Here is a 22,230-nt window from a genome sequence, read left to right as displayed (position 1 = left end):
GCCACAGTAAAAGTGAATCGAGGCAGTGTTCTTGAATCTATGCACTGGCAGCATTCAGCCTCTTTTGCTTCTCTTTGACCACATCCTGTTCTATCATTACCTTCTCTCTCCAGTATGGCTTCAACCTGGTAATGTCCCACGCACACGCAGTCAACGAAATTGCCCTAAGTCTGAACAATAAGAACTCAAGGTAAGCAAATCTCAGGCTCTGTTTAGAAGCTGTTACTACACACTTCCAGTAACTCTAGGTTTGATTCGAGGTGCAGGGTACAACAGTGTGCAGGTAGCTATCATCAGTTCAAGTTCAGGCCCTACCCCTGCCTCCACCACCTCTGCAGCTTGAGAGATTTAAGGGTGGGTCAGGGTGTGGGTCAGACAATAGAGGAACATTTGATCAGCCTGTTCATATGATACGCTCCTCATTCTCTAAGGGGGATCCCATCGGCTTCTCTCTGATGTTGGGAATGAGAACCATACATCCAGCCTGGTAAAGGCATGGTTTACCGTATATCCCAAATGGCGCCCTATTCCCTATTTAGTGCACTAATTTGGAGTAGGGCCCCGGTTAAAAGTAGTGCACTACGAAGGGAATAGGGAGCCATTTTGGATGAAGGCCTGTTATAGATGCAGTGTGTTAGAGGAATGTTTGGGATTACAGTGTTAAAGCGTGGGAGCTGATCACTTCATAATGACCTCCTTTCAGTTGAAGCGTTGACAAGCCCCTCGCTCCGGCTCCTCTGTGGGTGTTAAACCTCAAAGTAGAGAATTATGGATTTCAGCTTTGCTATGCATTTATTTAGTGCTTTAGGTAATTGCTGACTACATTTTGCACCGGTGAAAAGAATATGGCTAATATTTAACAAAGTATATTATCAAATGCCGTTATAACAACGTCAGAGTGAATTGGATTTGAACCGCGTACAGGTCGAGCCATGGATTACCAGAGTCGTAATGCAATGTTATATAGACGTTGTGTCTATGAACACACATATTCTGTCTTGACAGGACAAAAGCCCTGGTGCTGGAGCTGCTGGCTGCGGTGTGTCTGGTTAGAGGAGGCCATGAGATCATACTCTCTGCATTCGACAACTTCAAAGAGGTGACGTATTACTTTAGTATAACCTCAGTATTAGCCTACTGTAGGCAGAATTCACCATTTTGCTTTCTTCCAAATACTTGGAAGGCTTGCGTGGGCACGATAAAACCAACAGAATAATCCCAAAAGTGCAAGCCCTGCCCATCTGGCTCTTTGGGCAGGCTCAATGAAATGCTCAAAATATCTGAAAGAAAATGAATACTATTTGAACCCTGGTAGGCCTGTTAGGCAAAGCCCAGAACCATGCTATGTCTGGGGCTATTCATCTCATTAAGCCACCAGATGTGAGGCAACCGTGACAAGGATCAATTTCCCAGTGGGAGTGAGTGGATCACAAAGGTTTGCTTAGCCTCTCAGTTTCTAGCCTGTAGAGTCAGTCGTCTTAACGCCGGAATCAGCCGATTGCTCTGCACAATCTGCAGAGCACCACAGAACCCCATAGAGCAGTACTCCTATCAGCCACCCAGTCACAACAATGTGTGAACCAACCAACAACTTTGTGGCGGGATTTCAAACTGCAATCATAGTGACAGTTGAGTATTTACTGAAACGTTATAGCTAAGATGTTCCGCCACCCGTTTTGGGTTGTCTCTCAAATGGCATCCTATTCCCTATATAGTGCACTACTTTTGAGCAGGGCCGCCTCTGGTCACTATATAGGGAATAGGATGCCATTTGAGACGCAGCTCTGGTTTATAGCCATATTTGTGCAGCAATTAAGTATAAATCACAAAACAACAACTCTAGGCTAAAGAATGCTGATATGGAATGAGGGGTTGGATTTTGTTCTGTATTTAAATCAGATGTTTTTAAGTTGGGAAATCAGTTTGTTTTCTTTGTCTCCAGTGTGTGTGTGTATGTGTGTGGGAGTCTGGCGAGATCTCTATCCCATTGCCTTATTTTTACTCTGTTCCCTTCCCAAGAATTCCAATAATTAGGAGGGCTTTTCATTGCAGATGGAGTGTGTTGACCTCTGCTTACACCCATAGCCTTGGCATGGGTCACGTTCAGTGGAGGCTCCTCAGAGGAGGAAGCGGAGGACTGTCCTCCTCAGTGAATTTCATAAAAATACAAATATTGAAACATTACAAAGTTATCTGTTTTAGATAAAACTATACTAAACATATTCACGTCACCATATAAATGAAAATAAACACACTGTATTGCAATAAAGGTCTACAGTAGCCTCAACAGCACTCTGTAGGGTAGCACCATGGTGTAGCCGGAGGACAGCTAGCTTCCGTCCTCCTCTGGGTACACTGAAGTCAATACGAAACCTAGGAGTCTCATAGTCCAATGCGCTGTAATAGAAATAACACCATGCTCATCTTAAACGGCACCGACCGCCACTGGTCACTATCTTACCTGAAACTCTGTTATATGGCACAGCAACATCAAAGCATTTTGGAAACTGAGGAGAGTCAAAGGTGAACAGAACTGAAACACATCCTCCTCTTTTGGATTTGAAGAGGACTTAATTAAGACGGCAAACCCCTCCAAAATATGCTCCCGTCTGTATTGACATGTTGTTCCTACTCCTTTTCAGGTGTGCAAGGAGAAGCATCGCTTTGAGAAGCTGATGGAGTATTTCCACGTGGAGGATGGGAACATTGACTTCATGGTGGCCTGCATGCAGTTCATAAACATCATGGTCCACTCAGTAGAAGACATGAACTTCAGGGTTCACCTGCAGTACGAGTTCACTAAGCTGGGCCTAGATGACTACCTGGAGGTAAGGAGGACGCTATGAATACAATGTAATAACCAGGTATTCATTTGACCTGTCGCAAACATCCCCTTCAGCATTCCTTGAATGAAGTCTCCGAGGAGCCATACATGCTGTGTCTCATATGCCTTTTGAGGCAGCATTTGAAGGCAGGAAGTTAAACATCGCCATTTTACGTCATGTCCCCTTTTCCAAGATGCCTTAAAACGTTGCCTTCTACGGTACCTTCCTAAATGTGAACCTGAACCTCCCCTTCTCTCCCTACAGAAATCCAAGTACACAGAGAGTGACAAGCTGTCGGTCCAGATTCAGGCCTACCTGGACAATGTGTTTGATGTGGGCGGCCTGCTGGAGGACGCGGAGACCAAGAACGTGGCTCTGGAGAAGGTGGAGGAGCTGGAGGAACACTTGTCCCACGTAAGAACCCCAAGACTGACCAGACCCACCCGCTAAGCCTCTGTGCAGGAGTGGAATGTTTTCAAATGGGTTATAGGTCAAATACACACATGGCGATGAGTCTTTTAGTTGTTATTCACACGGAATTTTTATAGCACATTTGTCCTTCTCCGTACTGATGAATGTACATGAAAAGAGTTCTACGAAGTACCGTAGTCAGGTACGCCATTATCCGGTCAGGATTGGGTCTCCTCTGCTATTTCAGTCGGGCAGTAATGTGAAGTACGCCATCCCCCCATGTTCTTCCAATGACCCCTTTCTAACACAGAAAGGTCAGGAGGCGCACGTGCCGTCATCTGGAGAATTTCAAAACAAACCCGGGCTTTCAGGGGCCAGGAATTACGGGGGAGGAGGAGAGCGAGCATTCCCGGAGAATTCCTTTTACTACTTGTACAACATGTTATCCAATTTCAAAAGTGAAAGCTAACTAGGCTATGTCAGCCTCACTTGAACCTCCTGTGTCATGCTGCAAAACGTATCACATTTCTTACTGACGCTGCAGCGAATATAGTACACGAGAGCGAGAGGGAGAGAGAGATAGAGAGCAAAAGTGGAACTGGGCGAGATGCCCGAGGTGGACTTTACTGAATCAACGCTTTAATTCACCTCCTCTCCCCGCTATCCCTTTCTCCATCCCTGTTGTTCCATCTCCCCACTCACTCTGCTTCACTCTCCATGCCTGCTGCCTTCTCTTTCTTTCCCCTCCCTCTTCATCCTCTCCACCCTGCACTAGGTGACGGAGAAGCTGCTGGAGGTGGAGAATGAGACCATCATGAAAGTGGCTGACCTGGAGAAGCAGCTCATGCAGAAGGACAAGGATCTCCACGTCATACGGGTAAGACGAGCTGGGGTTCACGATTATGATACGGAATCAAATTGCCATTCCCGTTTCTCATATACGCCATCAAATGCACCCTTGAGGATTCAGCACAGCCGCAGCTGTGTCTTTGCGCGTCTTAATGTTGTATTTAATATGTTGTTTTGCAGCAGTGTTTCATGACGCCTGGTTGAGTATACGTACGGCCGTGGCAGACTAACATCAACGTTTGATTAACTGTGCTCGAGCGAGAATGCTATTATAGAAAATTGATCGGCAGGTTATGGCATGATTATGATCCTGTATTGTTTTTCGGAGTCATCATAGAGCCATTTCTCTCTCTGTCTCCCCCTGGTGGTCTGACCCAACAGGAGACGTACGAGTCGACCAACACCCAGGTCCACACCCTGAGGAGGATGATCAAGGAGAAGGATGCTGCCTTCCAGAGGAGCTTCAACATCGAGAAGCGCCTGCTGGAGATGGAACAGCAGGGGACCATCCGCCTCCGCAAGCAGCCGGACGGGGACATAGCAATCGAGCCCCTGGGAGGGGGCGGTGGTGGAGGAGGAGGGGGTAGAGGTCCGGGGGTGCCTCTGGGTGACTTTGGGCAGAACGGAGGATTCTCAGTGGGGCCTGGAGGAGTAACAGGGCCAGGAGGACCAGGAGGACCAGGGACTAGTCTACCATCGGCCAGTGAAGCACCACCTCCCCCGCCTCCCCTCCTCCGCCTCCTCCTCCTCTGCCCTCTGCTTTAGGTACAGTACCATGATCAGTTATACTATTTCACTTCATTGTGCCGACTAGAACTATAACATGTTGGCTTTGTTTTCACATTGTCCTTCATAGCAGGGGTTCCCACCCTTTTCCATTCCAAATTCCAAAGCCCACTGAAGAGGTTGAGAATCAATACCTTACAGCACAAACTATGGTGGGTGTGTAACCAGGCCAGTACAGCTCGGCTCTGTAGTGTGAAAAGGGTACATGTACATGTATGTAAGAGAGAGGAAGTCACTAGAGTCCAAAGGGACACGGGGGAGATAGGTCTATGAAGGCAGATCTATTTTAGAGTTGCCCTCGTTGCCCTTTTGTGCCCAGCCAGGTGATTGGTCAGAGTAGGGCCCGGGCCCCGCCCGTCCAGACAGGAAAGGGAAACGCTAGGGTGTTTCCCCCCTCACTGTGAATCAAGGTGCTGACAGGCTGTGCGCGCACACACACACACACGGAAACAGCTGGATGGACGCACAACACTTGTGTATGCAATCATAAACAAATATTACTATTTGTCTTATTGATTTGGTTCAGCATGCCTGAACTAGCCTCTCACAGATGTCCATACGCTTGGGATTTGATTACAGCTCATGAGAATAGAGCTGCCCAGACTTCGGCATTATTGGTCGATGTTGACTTGAGTGTCTTGTGTTCTATTCCACAGGAGCGAATGCTCCACCCCCACCTCCTATGGCCCCGCCTTTACCAGGAACTGCACCCAACTTCATCCTCAATATGGGCCTATCAGGTAAGAGCGAACACCAGCCTCCAAATACAATGCATTGCACGTCTGAATTTAAAAGGAAGTTAGGGTGGAGTATAGAATGTGTCGAGAAGATACAAGTCTGATTGTGTGATGGAAATGTGCATGATTGTCTATATAATGGCTGTCCTGGTGTTCTATGTAATAATGTCGGTCTGCAGCTATCAGGATCAAGAAGCCCATCAAGACCAAGTTCCGCCTGCCTATTTTCAACTGGACCGCGCTGAAACCCAACCAGATCAACGGCACGGTCTTCAGCGAGATAGATGATGAACGAGTACTAGAGGTGAGTCTACCATTCCAGGGGAAACCTCCCTTTCGGGGCCTTCATCTGACAGTTTCTCTCTTCATTTTGGGCCCAAGTTGTTCCGTGTCATGTCACATGGTCAGGAAAATAGGCACTCAAGGCCCTCCTCCTAACTCATTGTATACGGATAGTTAACCCAGCCCTGTTTTATTGCAATCAAAACCAAACAAAACTCCCAATTAAAACAGGTAATTTTTCATAGAAGATGTACATGCTTTGAGGTATCACGTTAGACTGAGTGTGTGGTGTCTGTCTATAGGAGCTGGATGTGGAGAAGTTTGAGGAGCTTTTTAAGACCAAGGCCCAGGGTCCTTTGGTGGACCTGAATGGCCCCAAGACCAAAGTGTCTCAGAAGGCTGCCAACAAGGTCAGCCTGCTGGACGCAAACCGCTCCAAGAACCTGGCCATTACCCTGAGGAAGGCCAACAAGAGCACCGAGGAGATCTGCAAAGCCATACAGAGGTACGTACTGTAACCTATACCTCGCTTTCCACAAATCAAAATGTATTTTTACGTCAAAAATTCAGTTGTCACAAAGTGCATTACAGTATCCCGGCCTGGACCTTCAAAGATCAAGCAGTGTCCAGGGAAAAACTCCCTAGAAGGAAGTAACCGAGAGAGGAACCAGACTCCGAGGGGCCCAACCATGTGGTTCTATGCTGCATCGTTTCCAGTTCTAGCGCTGATGTTTCTAACCTGTCTTCCCCCTTCTGATGCTTTTGACCTGAAAAGCACTGCCGGTGGACTTGGTGGAGTTTCTGATGTTTCTAACCTTTTCAGTGTAGCAACCTCTACTATCTGCTTCTCCTTATAGCTTTGATTTCTGATGTTTCTAACCTTTTCAGTGTTGCAACCTGCTTCTCCTTATAGCTTTGATCTGGACTTGGTGGAGTTTCTGATGTTTCTAACCTTTTCAGTGTTGCAACCTCTACTATCTGCTTCTCCTTATAGCTTTGATCTGAAGGCCCTGCCGGTGGACTTGGTGGAGTGTCTGATGTTTCTAACCTTTTCAGTGGTGCAACCTCTACTATCTGCTTCTCCTTATAGCTTTGATCTGAAGGCCCTGCCGGTGGACTTGGTGGAGTGTCTGATGTTTCTAACCTTTTCAGTGGTGCAACCTCTACTATCTGCTTCTCCTTATAGCTTTGATCTGAAGGCCCTGCCGGTGGACTTGGTGGAGTCTGATGTTTCTAACCTCTGATGTTTCTAACCTTTTCAGTGGATGCAACCTCAGTGGTGCAACCTCTATATCTGCTTCTCCTTATAGCTTTGATCTGAAGGCCCTGCCGGTGGACTTGGTGGAGTGTCTGATGTTTCTAACCTTTTCAGTGGTGCAACCTCTACTATCTGCTTCTCCTTATAGCTTTGATCTGAAGGCCCTGCCGGTGGACTTCGTGGAGTGTCTGATGCGTTTCCTTCCAACGGAGGCGGAGGGGAAGACGATGCGTCAGTACGAGCGGGAGCGGCGACCGCTGGACGCGCTGACGGACGAGGACCGATTCATGCTCTTCTTCTCCAAGATCGAACGGCTCACCCAGAGGATGAATATCATTACGTTTGTCGGGAACTTCGCGGACAACGTCGGCATGCTAACCCCGCAGCTCAACGCCATCATCGCAGCGTCCGCGTCCGTCAAGTCTTCACCCAAGTTAAAACGCATGCTAGAGGTAAGGCTTCTCGCTCTTGGATTCCACCATCGGGGATTAAAGTAGTTTGACTTTGGATGACAAGCGTTGTTTCAGTTTTAGCAACCAGTGGTGAGTTTCCCCAAGAGTTTCTTAGCACTAAAATCATCTATGTCAGTTTTAGGCAATGGATCTTAGCGCAACAACTATTTTGGAAAACTTTTTTTTACATGACCCTGGCCACAGTTTTATGGCGCTAAGATTGTAATTCTTCTTTTATATGCTCATAGATCATCTTAGCCCTGGGAAACTACATGAACAGCAGCAAGAGAGGCTCTGTGTATGGCTTCAAGCTACAAAGTCTTGATCTGGTGAGTACTGTATGAAACAAAGTAGAACATTCTAGAGACCGTATCATCATATTAGTTACAAGGGACTAGACTTTTTTTTCAAGAAGTCCTCCTCCAGATTGAGAAGGGCCTTGGTTGATATGCATTCTGGTCATACATTCAGTTTATCTCCATATTAGTTATACAAGGCGAGTGTTAAAAGAGGATTGGCTAATATGCATTGCTCTCCTCCCACAGCTACTGGACACCAAGTCTACAGACAGGAAGATGACTCTGCTCCACTACATAGCGGTGGTTGTTAAAGAGAAGTATCCAGAGCTGGCTAACTTCTTCAACGAACTACACTTTGTGGACAAAGCTGCTGCAGGTGAGTACACAGCTATAGACCTCACGAGACAGGACTGGGACTCCTCTTCGGACTGTATGAAGAAGACAGTTCATGTGAAGCACAGTAGAAATGAGGAGGCTTGATATTCGTGTGCCTGCGTGCGTATCTCTCTCTAGTGTCTCTGGAGAATGTGCTGCTGGACGTGCGGGAGCTGGGTAAAGGGATGGATCTGATCAGGAGAGAGTGTAGTCTCCACGACCACTCTGTTCTCAAGGGCTTCCTCCAGACTAGCGACACTCAGCTTGACAAACTGCAGAAGGATGCCAAGACTGCGGAGGTAAATCCTATCAAAACTACAAACACTATTGTTCAATACTGGTCTGTAAACTTCTAAACTTCTTCCACTACCATAAAACCGCTAAAGCAAGCACAGCATTTTCCTTCAGGGAAAATAGCTTTGCAAAAACTACAAAGGGGTCAAAACAAAACATAACACAACTTAGTGTAACTGCGCAAACACAACAAAAGCCAAAAAGCCCAAGATGCAACAATGCAGGACAACACTTGACCTCAAACAAAAAGCTTTGTAAAGGTTGTCGATGTTGACAAATGTTGTGTTCCTGCCTTTTACACTTCTGTCTCCCCCGGTCATTTTCTAGGAAGCCTTCAACAATGTGGTGAACTATTTTGGGGAGAGCTCCAAGACGACTCCTCCGTCCGTGTTCTTCCCTGTGTTTGTGCGATTCATCAGAGCTTACAAGGTAAGGGAGGACCAAGCAGCACAGTTCTAACACATACATGTATATAATATGCCACAATACAAATGTCGTTACAGTAAAGCGACTGCATATATTTGTTATGCATATGGGATCCCTGTAGGGGATCACACTCTTACCAACTAAGCCACACAGGATTGTGTTTAGGTGGAGATTGCGCTCTGTCCTATGGGAGTTAGACTAACCTTTGGTTAGTCTGGGTCTGGGTGTTGCCCTGCTGCCTCTAAGAGCAGAGCACAGCCGTCTGTGTGCCACAGGACAGGGTGTGGACTGGAGTCACAGGTCTAATAACAGGATGGGCCAGCTGGGTCTGCCTTCAGAGCCGCAGCTGTGGTGTGTAGACTGGGTCCGGTCTCCCGCTTCCTTCCCCCCTGCTTTCCCCTTTCTCCCCCTGCCTCCCCACTCTGACCCCCGGACCGAGGGCCCCGCCCTGCCTCTGCCTCCCCCTGCCTCCACCCTCCCTGCCTCTCCCCCGACCCCCCGGAAGGACAGACGGCCCTGCCTCCGCCTGCTGGACAGCCCTGCCACACAGACACCTTCCTGAGATTGTTCTCTACAAGAATGTATGGATCTGCGCGCTTGCATGCGTATCTGTGTGTATGTGTGAGAGAGAAACAGAGAGGGGATCAGAGAGAGAGAGGGAGACACACAGAAAAATGTATGTTGCTGACTGTTTAGCTACATGAAAGTGTGTTGTCTCTGTTTACTCAACACCCAAAACCATTTATTCTATTGTAAACTAGATATATTTCCGTGTCTTGATTTGTATTGAACTGAAGACTCATTTCCCTGAGTGGCGTCCATTTTGTGTTCTCCTCCCTACAGGATGCGGTGGTGGACAATGAGCAGAGGAAAAAGCAGGAGGAAGCCATGAGAGAGAAATTACTGGCTCAGGAGGCTAAGCAACACGACCCCAAGGTACAGTACTAGAAGTCTCCCTAGCCCTGACTGACAGACAAGGCCCAAAAAAACAGGAAGATTATAATAGTCACTGAACTCAACCAACAGTAGTAAAATTGAGCTTATTGTACAACGACTCTAGAGAGTCTAGATGTAGAATGGATCATTTTGCGATCAACAGAGCCTTTATATTTCCTCAATATATTTCTCACACTTCCAATAAGGAGTTCATGCATTTTGTACGATTGAAATGATCCGTGGGCAGCTCAAGCTATTTGGGCGACCTTGGCAGGATTTGATCCTTCCTCCTCTCTCCCTCCTAGGTCCAGGTAGTGAAGAAGAGGCAGCAGCAACAGGAGCTGATCTCGGAGCTGCGTAAACGCCAGGCTAAGGACCACCGGCCCGTCTACGAGGGGAAGGACGGCACCATCGAGGATATCATCACAGGTGGGCTCGACATGCAGCCACGCAGGCAGCCACGCAGCCCCCAGCCGGGCCCCAGGTCTCCTGGTCCAAACCCCAGTCCTAGGGGCAGAGGCCGGGGCCAGGCTAAGATCACTGTGGTCCTCAACTGCTCGGCTGGAGGAGCACTCTGTTACGTGGTTCAGACACCACTGCTCGAGGCTATCCAGCAGCTAGACAGCAGCAGATTCCAGTTCTGAACGTCCCAGTAGTTGTGTTTTATTGTGGCCTGCTAGTTGTCTAGATGAGTACGGTCTCGTTATTACAGAGTAGAGTAGGCCTGTAGTCAAGCCATTGGCTGTTATGCGCGTCCCAGTAGGTCAAAAAAGAAATGCCACCGTGTCCCGGTGCCCTGTTTCGTGGGAGGTGCAAACTCAGGACAGTTTCTAACTTCACTCTCATTAATCAGCGTCGACAGTGAAATCTAAATGATCAATGTTAATAATATGCTAATAATGCTTCCTCCCCACTACTGGTCCTTTACAACACTTTTCGTCATCTCCGTTACTCTACATACAGTATAGCCCTGTCATCCTGGACATAGTGCGCATCTCAAATAGCACTTTATTCCCTGTAGTGCACTACATAGGGAATAGGGTGCATTTCAGACGCACCTAAAGACCTTTCGAGGGCTGGAAGACTCACAGGAGTGTAGTCTGGTATAGTGTAGCTCAGAGAGAGCTGGTATACTGTATATACAGAGAAATTACAGTCTGGGGGGGGGGGGGTGTACAACAGTACAGTAACAGTACAGGTTCCTCTGTCTCAGGTGTGACGTTTTCTCCCCTCCTCCCCCCTCAGTGCTGAAGAGCGTCCCCTTCACAGCCCGTACTGCTAAACGAAGCTCACGGTTCTTCTGTGAAGCACAGCTCTGTGACGACTCCAACTGCTAGCTCCTACAGTTCCTTCCCCCTAATGCCAAGGTTGTCCAGAACAGGTGTCCTCTCCTCGTTACCCCCCCCCCCCCCGCCCTTGCCTGACCACTCTGCATGCAGCATGACCACCTCGTCACTCCCTAAGATTACTCCTTACCCCCCCCCCCCCTTTACTAACTTAGGCCAGTCTGCAGTTTGCTTGAATCCCGGCCTTTGACTCTTATTGGTGGCAAGTGTGTCTTCTATCTACCTCAAAGGACTTCTACCTGAATTAACAGGATGTAAGTCAGACAGCCAAACCACTGAATGACTGAACCTGATATTTAGATATTCATACTGAACAAAAATATAAAACGCAACATGCAACAATTTCAACGATTTTTCTGAGTTACAGTTCATCTAAGGAAATCAGTCAGTTGAAATAAAGGAATTAGGTCCTAATCTGTAGATGTCACATGACTGGAAATATAGATATGTATCAGTTGGGTCACAGATACTGTACCTTCAAAAAAAAAAAAAGTAGGGGCGTGGATCAGAAAACCAGTCAGTATCTGGTGTGACCACCATTTGCCTCATGCAGCGCAACACATCTCATTCACATAGAGTTGATCAGGCTGTTGATTGTGGCCTGTGCCATTGTCCATCGAAGGTGAGCATTTGCCCACTGAAGTCGCTTACGACGCCAAACTGCAGTCAAGTCAAGACCCTGGTGAGGACGCCGAGCTTCCCTGAGACAGTTTCTGCAGAAATTCTTCAGTTGTGCAAACCCACAGTTTCATCTGCTGTCCGGGTGGCTGGTCTCATATAATCCCGCAGGTGAAGAAGCCGGATGTGGAGGTCCTGGGCTGGTGTGGTTATATATGGTCTGCAGTTGTGTGGCCGATTGGACGTACCGCCAAATTCTCTAAAACGACATTCTGGTAGAGAAATTAACATTACATTTTCTGGCAACCGCTCCGGTGGACATTCCTGCAGTCAGCATGCCAATTGCACGCTCCCTCAAAACTTGAGACATCTGTGGCATTGTGTTGTGACAAAACTGCACATTTAGATTGGCCTTTTATTGTCCCCAGCACAAGGTTCACCTGTGTAATGATCATGCCGTTTAATAGGATTCTTGATGTCCCACACCTGTCAGGTGGACTATCTTGGCAAATGAAAATTGCTCAATTACAGGGATGTAAACAAATTTGTCCTCAAAATATTAGAGAAATATGCTTTTTGTGCATATGGAACATTTCTGGGATCTTTTATTTCAGCTCATGAAACATGGCACCAACACTTTACATGTTGCGTTTATATATTTGTTCAGCATAGTAAGTAGTATGAAATATAATCATATAATCAAGTTTAATTTACTGTAGCATAATAGCATGAGTATGAAAAGCTACATTATGTATAAGATATCTGTTTTTCAGGTTTTATACTTTTTGAGATGTATTTATTTATATAAAAAAATACAGTATTAAGAAGTTTGGCTATAAAACCAATCTTGTTAACCAAACAGTGCCTTGTTGTTCCATGAAACTAACTAATGTGGTTGGTTTGGTTTCTCTCTAACCTGGTAACAACCTTTCCTCAACCATCACTCTTTTTCCTTCATTCTACCCCTCTGAACAGCTGAACAGAAGATAAATAACAGTATATGCCACTCCTAAACGCTGCAGGGTAAGGAAGGTAGCCTGAAGCCTGGCCTGTCTGCTTTGGCCCTGCTTGTACTGTGGCCCCTCTGTGTGCTGCTAGCTACACAGTATATGGTGCTGCTAGTCATGTCAGCTGCTTTAGCCAATCCAGCGCTTCAGATTCATAACAGCTAGACCTGCTTTACTGTACTGCACTACAGTAAGGTATGCTATGCTTTACAGCAGTCAGATATGCTTTACTGTACTGCACAGCAGTAAGGTATGCTATGCTTTACAACAGTCAGATATGCTTTACTGTACAACAGTAAGAAACATGCAGCTGAGCAATACATCGCTTCGAGATTTATATAGCGGTTGACAACCCCCTCAGCATTTCAAACAGACCAACTCCCTTTCCCCAAAAGAGCCAGCAGAAGCGCACGTATCCGGTCTCATTTCCATTTTTATTCATGCATTTTATTGAACCTTTATTTAACGAGGCAAGTCAAACAGTGTACCTCTCAAGATGAGACTATTTCATCCACCATTCTACTCAGGTCCCTCCATCCCCACCTCACTCACCTCTTTCTTGCATGCTGTGTCCAGTGTTCTGTCCATCCACCACTCACCAGTCTGTCACCTGTTGATGTCATGTCTCAACGTCCTGTTTTGCCCTGTTAACTGTGACTTGCGGTGTGCTGAGCAGCTCGATGGTCAACAAGCTCTGTTGAGCCCCCTGCACATCCACACAAACACCATCATATTCTGACAAAAGGACATGCATACATACATACTCAGAAAAATAGGTAATACTATTTGAACACTCCATTATAAAAGGGCTACATAACGCTGTCATAATCATGACATAGCAGATAAATATTTTGTGTCTTCAGCATAGTATCTCACAGAGCTCGTTGACTGCCACAACTGTGATATTATTTTAACGTTTTATTATTTTGTTCCCTAGTTAAGTTGTTGAGATTTATTTGAATAACTATACTCCCACCCCCCACCCATAGCCTTGGACTGAAAAATCAATTTTTCTCTGTCAGTTTTAAGTTGACAATGCAAGGCTATGGGAAGGCATCATTCTGTTATTGGTTAACGGATATCCACTTTCAATTGGCTACCCATTTGACAACATATAAGTACAATTGGAAAATGTGAAACATAATTGGCACTCTATTTGCAGAAATATACTGTTAGGATAAGCACTGCAAATAGAAGTTCCTTCGTCAACAACCTCAAACATGAGCATGATGCCACTGGAGCAGTTTGACCTCCCAGTTAACCTGAGTGACCCCTCTCTCCCCCTCCCTCACCCACTCACAGATCTCCGCAGCCAGCCTTTCCTGCGGCATGACGCGCTGATCCGGAGCGGCTGGAAGAGACCCTAAACAAACCACTCGTCCCTCCTCATTTATCCCCCATTCGCTTTATAACCCCCCCCTTCCTGACCTGTGTCCCGGGGGTCTCACCCACCCGAGGCTGCATCTCCCTGCAGATCAGAGACTGAAAGCCGGACAGGACTGAACCAATGGCCCAAGTTTTAAGGGGGTATTTATTTATTTATGGAGATCTTATATGGACACGATCTCTCAACAAGCAGGTATAAGTACAGACATCAGGTGGGTTAGTCTACCCCCTCTCCCACTGCAAACACAAACCGCATGCACGAAGGCGCACACACACAGAAAATAGAGGACTACAGCGATTGCCAGTGTTGGCATTAAGAACAGGAGTTGAGCCCTTAAAGGGGGGGCTCGCCTCACAAAAGCAGGAAGGACACTGCAACTGCATAATGTGGACATGGAACCACAAGTGCCTCCTGCCAAGTGCCTGCCAACGTGGATCTCATTTCCATGAATGTGGATTTCCTCCACGCAAGTTGAGGATGGGAGACAGTCGGTCGGTTGTATAAAATGACAGCATATGTTGACTCTACTGCTGGGATTTCCATTTCAAAGAGAACAGGGTTGTTTTCATAAGGCCCGAAACGAAAGAAAACAGACTGAAACAGGGAGGGACTAGCTGGACCTGACCAATAAGAAATGCTTATTTTTCGTGGCAAAACGCTTTAGGTTGTGAGCCCTAATGAATATGGCCCAGGGTTTCGCCTTCGCAGAACGCCTCTGTCCACAGATTGAAGATTATTGTTCCGAGTCTTTGGAGAATTTCTGTACAAGCTAGCCAAACCACACTTCCTCTACTCGGTCTTATTATTTTGAGAACGAATTAAGTGCCTTTTTTGTTTAGACAGTATTATTTCTGTGACTCAGCTATAATTTGTATCTTTAGTTGTTAAATATTTGATTTTTTTTATTGCATTTGTTTGATAACATTACCTTAAAAAAATAATCATATGCAATGGTTTGGAATCAGAATTCCAGCTTTAATCACTATACAGTATTTAAAGGTTGCTTCTCAGCACTGTTCTCTAAATTCGTTTAGGCCAGTGTCTGAAAACATTTGAGTGGGTAAAAACATTCCATGTATTTACTTTCTATTACTTTTAACTTTATGACCTACAGTCCAATCACCACTTCAGTCTTACCACTTTAGGCCGGGATTCATTCCAATCCGCCTGATGGTGCAGTTGACATTTAGGGCTCTATTCAAAAAACTGGATCGCTGGAGCGTTACATAGAAATGGACTGAGCCGACAATATGCAACGTTTTACAGTGAATGCAGTCGGCGCTGACGCCGGAGCTTTGCCTTTAAACTTCAATCACTCCGAACTTCCGAGACACGGGTTGAGTAGAGCCCTTTAAAAAATGTTAACTAGGCAAGTCAGTTAAGAACAAATTCTTATTTTCAATGACGGCCTAGGAACAGTGGGTTTGATCGGGGATTTGAACTTGCAACCTTTCGGTTACTAGTCCAACACTCTAACCACTAGGCTACCCTGCCGCCCCGAATAAACCAAGATATCCGGTGTTTCCGTCAGTACGGCCATGCATTTGTTTGGTAGGTAAAGAATGCATTGCTGTGATTCGAACCATGTTCTTTATGCATCAAATTCCTAAACTGTCATGATGAACAATTTCTCCCCTAATAGCCATCAAGTTAAGCACAATGACTGTGCACTCAGATTTACAAATCGGTGTTTCAATATGGCATTTCCACAAAAGGGACAGCGCATATTTACACTACTTACATTGCCTTAATGTTGTACGAGACACTACTTCTATAGCAGATATTTCTACATATATTTACATTTGATGTAAATCAACGAATTTTACGCCTTTTACTTGTGCTTGTCTGTCGTAAGGATGAAATGAAATAGTGCCTGACATTTGATGCTTGTTGTCCAAAAGACCCCGCCCCCCCCCCCTTAATAAACAAAATGACAATGTGACTCACAATTGAAAGTCTCTGCTGTCTCTCTCTCTCATTTTTCACACCAAATGAAAGTCAGATCCACAATGCATTTCTACTATAAAAATCCATTTAATTTCTGATATCAAAAAGAAATAAAATCATAACTAACCGAAACAGAGCAACAACAAATCCACATGTGGGGTTTTGTTTTGCTGAAGTGTTTCTGTCAAAATTAAAACAGATTGTTCCTAATTTACATTATTCAAATAAAAATGTAACAGAGCAGAAATGTTATTAAAATCCAAATGATAGTGCATACTGTTAATAAAAGTGATGGTTAAGCTAGAACAGTTTGCTATAGGGCGTGTGTGTGTGTGTGTGTGTGTGTGTGTGGTGAATCGCATGCAGTGTAATCTGTAATACAGTATGGCAGTTATGGCTGATCACCTCCAGTTGGTTAGAAGCAGCATGTTCAGCAGCGCGTGATTGGCTGAGACTGAGCCTGGACCAATAACAGACAGGCAGGCAGGCAGGCAGACAGTTCTATCAGACATACAAAACAGGCAGACAGACAGGGCTGGCTGGCTGACAGATGGTTAGACGGACAAGCCGACAGACAGACGGCTAGCTAGCGTTAGCAGCAAGGCAGAGGGGGAAAAAAATCAACAGGGGACGCTAATCAGGAGGCTAATAGCCCGAACCTCCCAAGGAATGCACTTACAATGGAGCAGAAACCGAAATTACAGAGGCATAATGTAATTATTACATACATTCAAAACAAACCAAAAAACACAGCATTGTTGTTATAAATCCCCACTGAAGTACCATAAGAACAACGGGCCTCTCCTGAAAGAATGTTTACTATCACCAACAAAAGACAAAAGCATGTTCAGCTCGTTGTTGCACTGTAGATGTTTGTTTCCCCCCCACCCAGCAATGGCAGGTATTCACAGAGGCATTCTTGGTGCCAAACTGCCTATTTCCAGGATGAACGTTGCAGTTGATACTGAAATAAACAGTCACTGAGCTGATCCATGAACCCTCTGGGCCCCAATATGTATCACCCGTCACATCAAGCCCCCCCCCCCAAAAAAACATGTCCTCTCGTAACCCAAAGACATCCTCAGTTACTTCCCCCGGGAACAGTCATCCTGGAATGTCTGCTCCAATACAATCATATTCTTCCAACACATTACACACTCCATTAACCTATTGACTTTTCATTAAGCAAAAAAAAATTAAATAATAAATCAGCCGTTAATTTATTCATGACCAAAACAGAAAAGGTGGTGGAACATAATACAGACAGACTGCTAATATGTTATTTCATGTTTTGTATTCCTGGGTATATTGTCAAGACACTTTGTTAATAGGGTTATATATATATATATATTTATATATATATGCGTGTGTAAATATATTTCACTTTTAGTCTGTGCAAGGAGGTAAAAGACAATCACTCAACTGAACGGACATTAGTATGTGTGACGCTGACTGACTCGGTCATGTTGACATGTGCAGTTCTGGTTCCAGTTCCTGAACTACAGTTCCAGAACTCTTTTTGTTCCATCGGCTATGGTCTCACTCTGCACCTCCAGCATCGACCGAACCGGCATCAATTGGCCTTCGGAACTGACTTGAGTTTTGAACTTGGCCCCCCTCTTTTCTCCACATCTTTCACAAACAACAAGAAATCCTCTGAAATGGAACAATGTTTTTTTCCCCTCCCCCTATACAATTCATACAAAAATAAAAACTTAAAATTGTTCCACTGCTGTTTGTTTTGCTCTACACCTTTGCACAGAGGTAGCGGCTATATGGATGAAGGGGAGGGGGGAGGGGGGGGGGGGGAGTAGCGAGGGAGGATGGAGGTGAGCAACATTTTAAAACGAGAGAGTTGAATGAATAAATCTGTCTATAAAATGCTTCTTCCTTTTTCTGACCAGAGGATTTTTTTGTGTTTTTTTTTTGTTGTCAAAAGAACAAAATATAATACTGCAATCACATAGAAAAGTACTCCTTCATTTTATACAGTGTTCTCGCTTTCTTTTCTGGTTCTTCTCTCGATTGGTAAAAAGGCATAAGATCAGCGTTTGTCTCTTTGCGGGTGTGGCCTAGCCTTGGCTCGGTCATGCCTGACCTCTGACCCCTAGGCCAGCGGGTCACTCATGTCCTCGTCCTCCCCATCGTCCCCCTGTGACAGCAACTCTTTCTTCTCGTCTGTACTAGCCAATGAGCTGCGGCTGTTGTGGGCTCCCATGTACAGGGTGGCGTACACAGGGTTGGTGAAGTTGGTGGGCTGTAGGGAGGGGGGACACAGAAACAATGTTTTGGACAAAGCGCATACAAGAGTCCTCAATTAGGTTTCATTGCAATCCAGGTAGTCTTAGTGGCAGAGAATCATGGAGTGCAGAAAAAGGTTTTAAAAATGGTGTCAATGCCAAATTCATTCCCGATGAGTTAAGAAGTGCTGCTGTGTTCAAACTGTGTTAAAACAAGTGTTGCCTATTTAAGACGGGTCACGTGTGAAGATAAGGAAACGTGGATGTTACCTTGTCTGGATCTAAAGCGAAGTCCGAATCCAGGAGTTGCCCAGCATCGTCGTCTGGCTCCCCTTCGTAGATCTTGTAGGCTGGGTTCCCTATCTCCACGTTCATGGCCCCGTTGGTCATCCTGTGATGCTGGAAGCCCTTGGCACTGTGGACACACACAGCGAGATTGTTTCTTCCCAACACGGACAGCCGCGGAGACGTAGCCACAACACAGGAGAACAGGCTGACCGTACCGAGAGCCTTGAATCAAGCCACTGACAGGAGAGACATCCAGCATGCGACGCCAGTTACATGTACAGTACAGGAAAACGGGTCCCACACAGTCACGGCAGCACAGAACCACGGTAAAATAGACAAATGAGCTTTAAAAAAAAAAAAAAGAAGCCATTTGGACACGTCAAGTGTCTATCCTGGTGAATGCTGGATTTTCCACAACGCAAATGTTCCACCGCCACAATGCAGGCACAGAAGCATCACTGATAGACACATGTATTTACACACGTAGATAGGGAAAGGTATGGATGGGTAAGGAAGAACCACTCAATCTATCTGTCAATACACCCCTGCGTCCCTGGGTGGGAAACCCTGTTCCCGAACAAGAGAGAGAGGAGGGCAGGGACAGACAGACCGACTCTACTACAGAAAGACGAGCAAAATGGAGGACCGTCACAGGACCGACAGACAAGACGGTGGCTTAGATGAGGAATTGGGGAGAAGGGGGAGGATCTGGGGGGGCGAGACAGGTGATGGACATGACCCTATTAAGTTACCGAGAACGTCGGGAGCGTTTTCCCGGCCATACAGACCTAGATTGAGAGCGATAGAGAGAGAAGAGAGCGAGAGGAGAGAGATAAAGAGGCAGCGTGATGGTGGGAGGTAAAGATGACAGGTGGAAAAGAGATTCGAGTTTGACCTAATGAGTGGGAGCCCTCCCACCCAGTCTCAACACAAAGGTTGTCTACTTCAGTAGTCCCCCCTCCCCCCAAAAAGAAATGGGGGACGACGACGACGATTCGGTTAGAATGTACTACTAAAATCCTTTTGTCATGTCAGTCATTGCATACCCTAGAGAGCCATTTAGAACTTGTCAGAAATGTCCAGTTACACTAGGCCATCCCAGCCAACGTTTCTTAAGCTCGGTTTCTTAAGCCCAAAGATTTTGTTGGAATATTTGAGTCACTCAAATACCACAAGCATACACATTAGAAATGGAAAGAAATGTACAGAATTGCTAGAACATTTGCTTAAAAACGGCTATATTTTCTCTGCACCTCATGACAAAATGTGTAGAACTGCAGGAAACATGCCTTAAAACCTGCAAAAATAAATAAATCCCCCAATGCTGGAAGGAAGGCCTGAGTGAAAGAGTTTGGGAACACCTGATCTACTCCACTCACCCACGCATTCTCCTTTTGTACCACAAGATGGCGCCGATGACCAACAGCGCCAGTAACAACAGCAGCAGCACTGGAATGACTATGGAGGCTGAACCTGCAGAGAGAGCAACACGGACACCAATGAGAACAGAGTATATGCAATACGTCGGCCAATGAGACGGACAGGTTACACCATGTATTGTGTTATAATCATGCGTTACAGTCTGTAGTTATAACATGTGTTTCACTCACACTGCACAGAGACTAAAAGTAACTTACTTCCACTGGAGACAGGAGAATCAACAGGCGAGGCAATGACTTCACATCGATACCCACTCCATTCTATAGGACACCTAAATACACGTCACACAGGTTAGAGACACCAAAATACACGTCACACAGGTTAGAGAGAGACACCTAAATACACGTCACACAGGTTAGAGACACCTAAATACACGTCACACAGGTTAGAGACACCGAAATACACGTCACACAGGTTAGAGACACCGAAATACACGTCACAGAGGTTAGAGACCCCTAAATACACGTCACACAGGTTAGAGACACCTAAATACACGTCACACAGGTTAGAGAGAGACACCTAAATACACGTCATAGAGGTTAGAGACACCTAAATACACGTCACACAGGTTAGAGACACCTAAATACACGTCACACAGGTTATAGACACCAAAATACACGTCACAGAGGTTAGAGACCCCTAAATACACGTCACACAGGTTAGAGACACCTAAATACACGTCACACAGGTTACAGAGAGACACCTAAATACACGTCACACAGGTTAGAGAGAAAGACACCTGAATACACGTCACACAGGTTACAGAGAGACACCTAAATACACGTCACACAGGTTACAGAAAGACACCTAAATACACGTCACACAAGTTACAGAGACACACCTAAATACACGTCACACAGGTTACAGAGAGAGACACCTAAATACATGTCACACAGGTTACAGAGAGAGAACTAAATACACGTCACACAGGTTACAGAGAGACACCTAAATACACGTCACACAGGTTACAGAGAGACACCTAAATACACGTCACACAGGTTACAGAGAGACACCTAAATACACGTCACACAGGTTAGAGACACCTAAATACACGTCACACAGGTTAGAGACACCTAAATACACGTCACACAGGTTAGAGAGAGACACCTAAATACACGTCACACAGGTTACAGAGAGAAACCTAAATACACGTCACAAAGGTTAGAGACCCCTAAATACACGTCACACAGGTTAAAGAGAGACACCTAAATACACGTCACACAGGTTACAGAGAGACACCTAAATACACGTCACACAGGTTACAGAGAGACACCTAAATACACGTCACACAGGTTACAGAGAGACACCTAAATACACGTCACACAGGTTAGAGAGAGACACCTAAATACACGTCACACAGGTTACAGAGACACAGGTTACACACTAAATACACGTCACACAGGTTACAGAGACACCTAAATACACGTCACACAGGTTACAGAGAGACACCTAAATACACGTCACACAGGTTAGAGAGAGACACCTAAATACACGTCACACAGGTTAGAGACACCTAAATACACGTCACACAGGTTAGAGACACCTAAATACACGTCACACAGGTTAGAGACACCTAAATACACATCACACAGGTTAGAGAGAGACACCTAAATACACGTCACACAGGTTAGAGAGAGACACCTAAATACACGTCACACAGGTGATAGAGAGACACCTAAATACACGTCACACAGGTTACAGAGACACCTAAATACACATCACACAGGTTAGAGAGAGACACCTAAATACACGTCACACAGGTTAGAGAGAGACACCTAAATACACGTCACACAGGTGATAGAGAGACACCTAAATACACGTCACACAGGTTACAGAGACACCTAAATACACGTCACACAGGTTAGAGACACCTAAATACACGTCACACAGGTTACAGAGAGACACCTAAATACACGTCACACAGGAGACAGAGAGACACCTAAAAACACGTCACAGAGGTTATAGAGAGACACCGAAATACACGTCACACAGGAGACAGAGAGACACCTAAAAACACGTCACAGAGG

General features: G+C 45.7%; 1 protein-coding gene and 1 pseudogene across 1 annotated transcript in view; one reads left to right on the top strand and one right to left on the bottom strand.

Annotated features, from left to right (window-relative positions):
- The window catches only part of LOC135528473 (formin-like protein 3), a 55,253-nt gene extending 39,016 nt beyond the window's left edge, over positions 1-16,237 (top strand). The window contains 19 exon segments of the mRNA XM_064957580.1: positions 114-190; positions 1,006-1,099; positions 2,643-2,828; positions 3,090-3,239; positions 4,012-4,113; positions 4,467-4,809; positions 4,812-4,850; positions 5,528-5,611; positions 5,788-5,912; positions 6,193-6,395; positions 7,297-7,600; positions 7,849-7,929; positions 8,146-8,275; positions 8,413-8,573; positions 8,896-8,997; positions 9,838-9,930; positions 10,236-10,359; positions 11,176-11,297; positions 14,204-16,237. Of these exon segments, the coding sequence (XP_064813652.1) occupies positions 114-190; positions 1,006-1,099; positions 2,643-2,828; positions 3,090-3,239; positions 4,012-4,113; positions 4,467-4,809; positions 4,812-4,850; positions 5,528-5,611; positions 5,788-5,912; positions 6,193-6,395; positions 7,297-7,600; positions 7,849-7,929; positions 8,146-8,275; positions 8,413-8,573; positions 8,896-8,997; positions 9,838-9,930; positions 10,236-10,359; positions 11,176-11,267 (2,490 nt within the window). The 3' untranslated portion in view covers positions 11,268-11,297; positions 14,204-16,237.
- A 65-nt stretch (positions 16,238-16,302) lies between these two features.
- LOC135528469 (low-density lipoprotein receptor-related protein 1-like) overlaps positions 16,303-22,230 on the bottom strand; it is a 155,764-nt pseudogene continuing 149,836 nt past the window's right edge.

This window comes from Oncorhynchus masou, chromosome 33 (genome assembly GCF_036934945.1).
Source record: "Oncorhynchus masou masou isolate Uvic2021 chromosome 33, UVic_Omas_1.1, whole genome shotgun sequence".
Classification (NCBI taxonomy): Eukaryota; Metazoa; Chordata; class Actinopteri; order Salmoniformes; family Salmonidae; genus Oncorhynchus; species Oncorhynchus masou.
The sequence above is the reverse complement of the archived record's forward strand: the minus strand, read 5'-3'. Positions and strand labels throughout refer to the sequence as shown.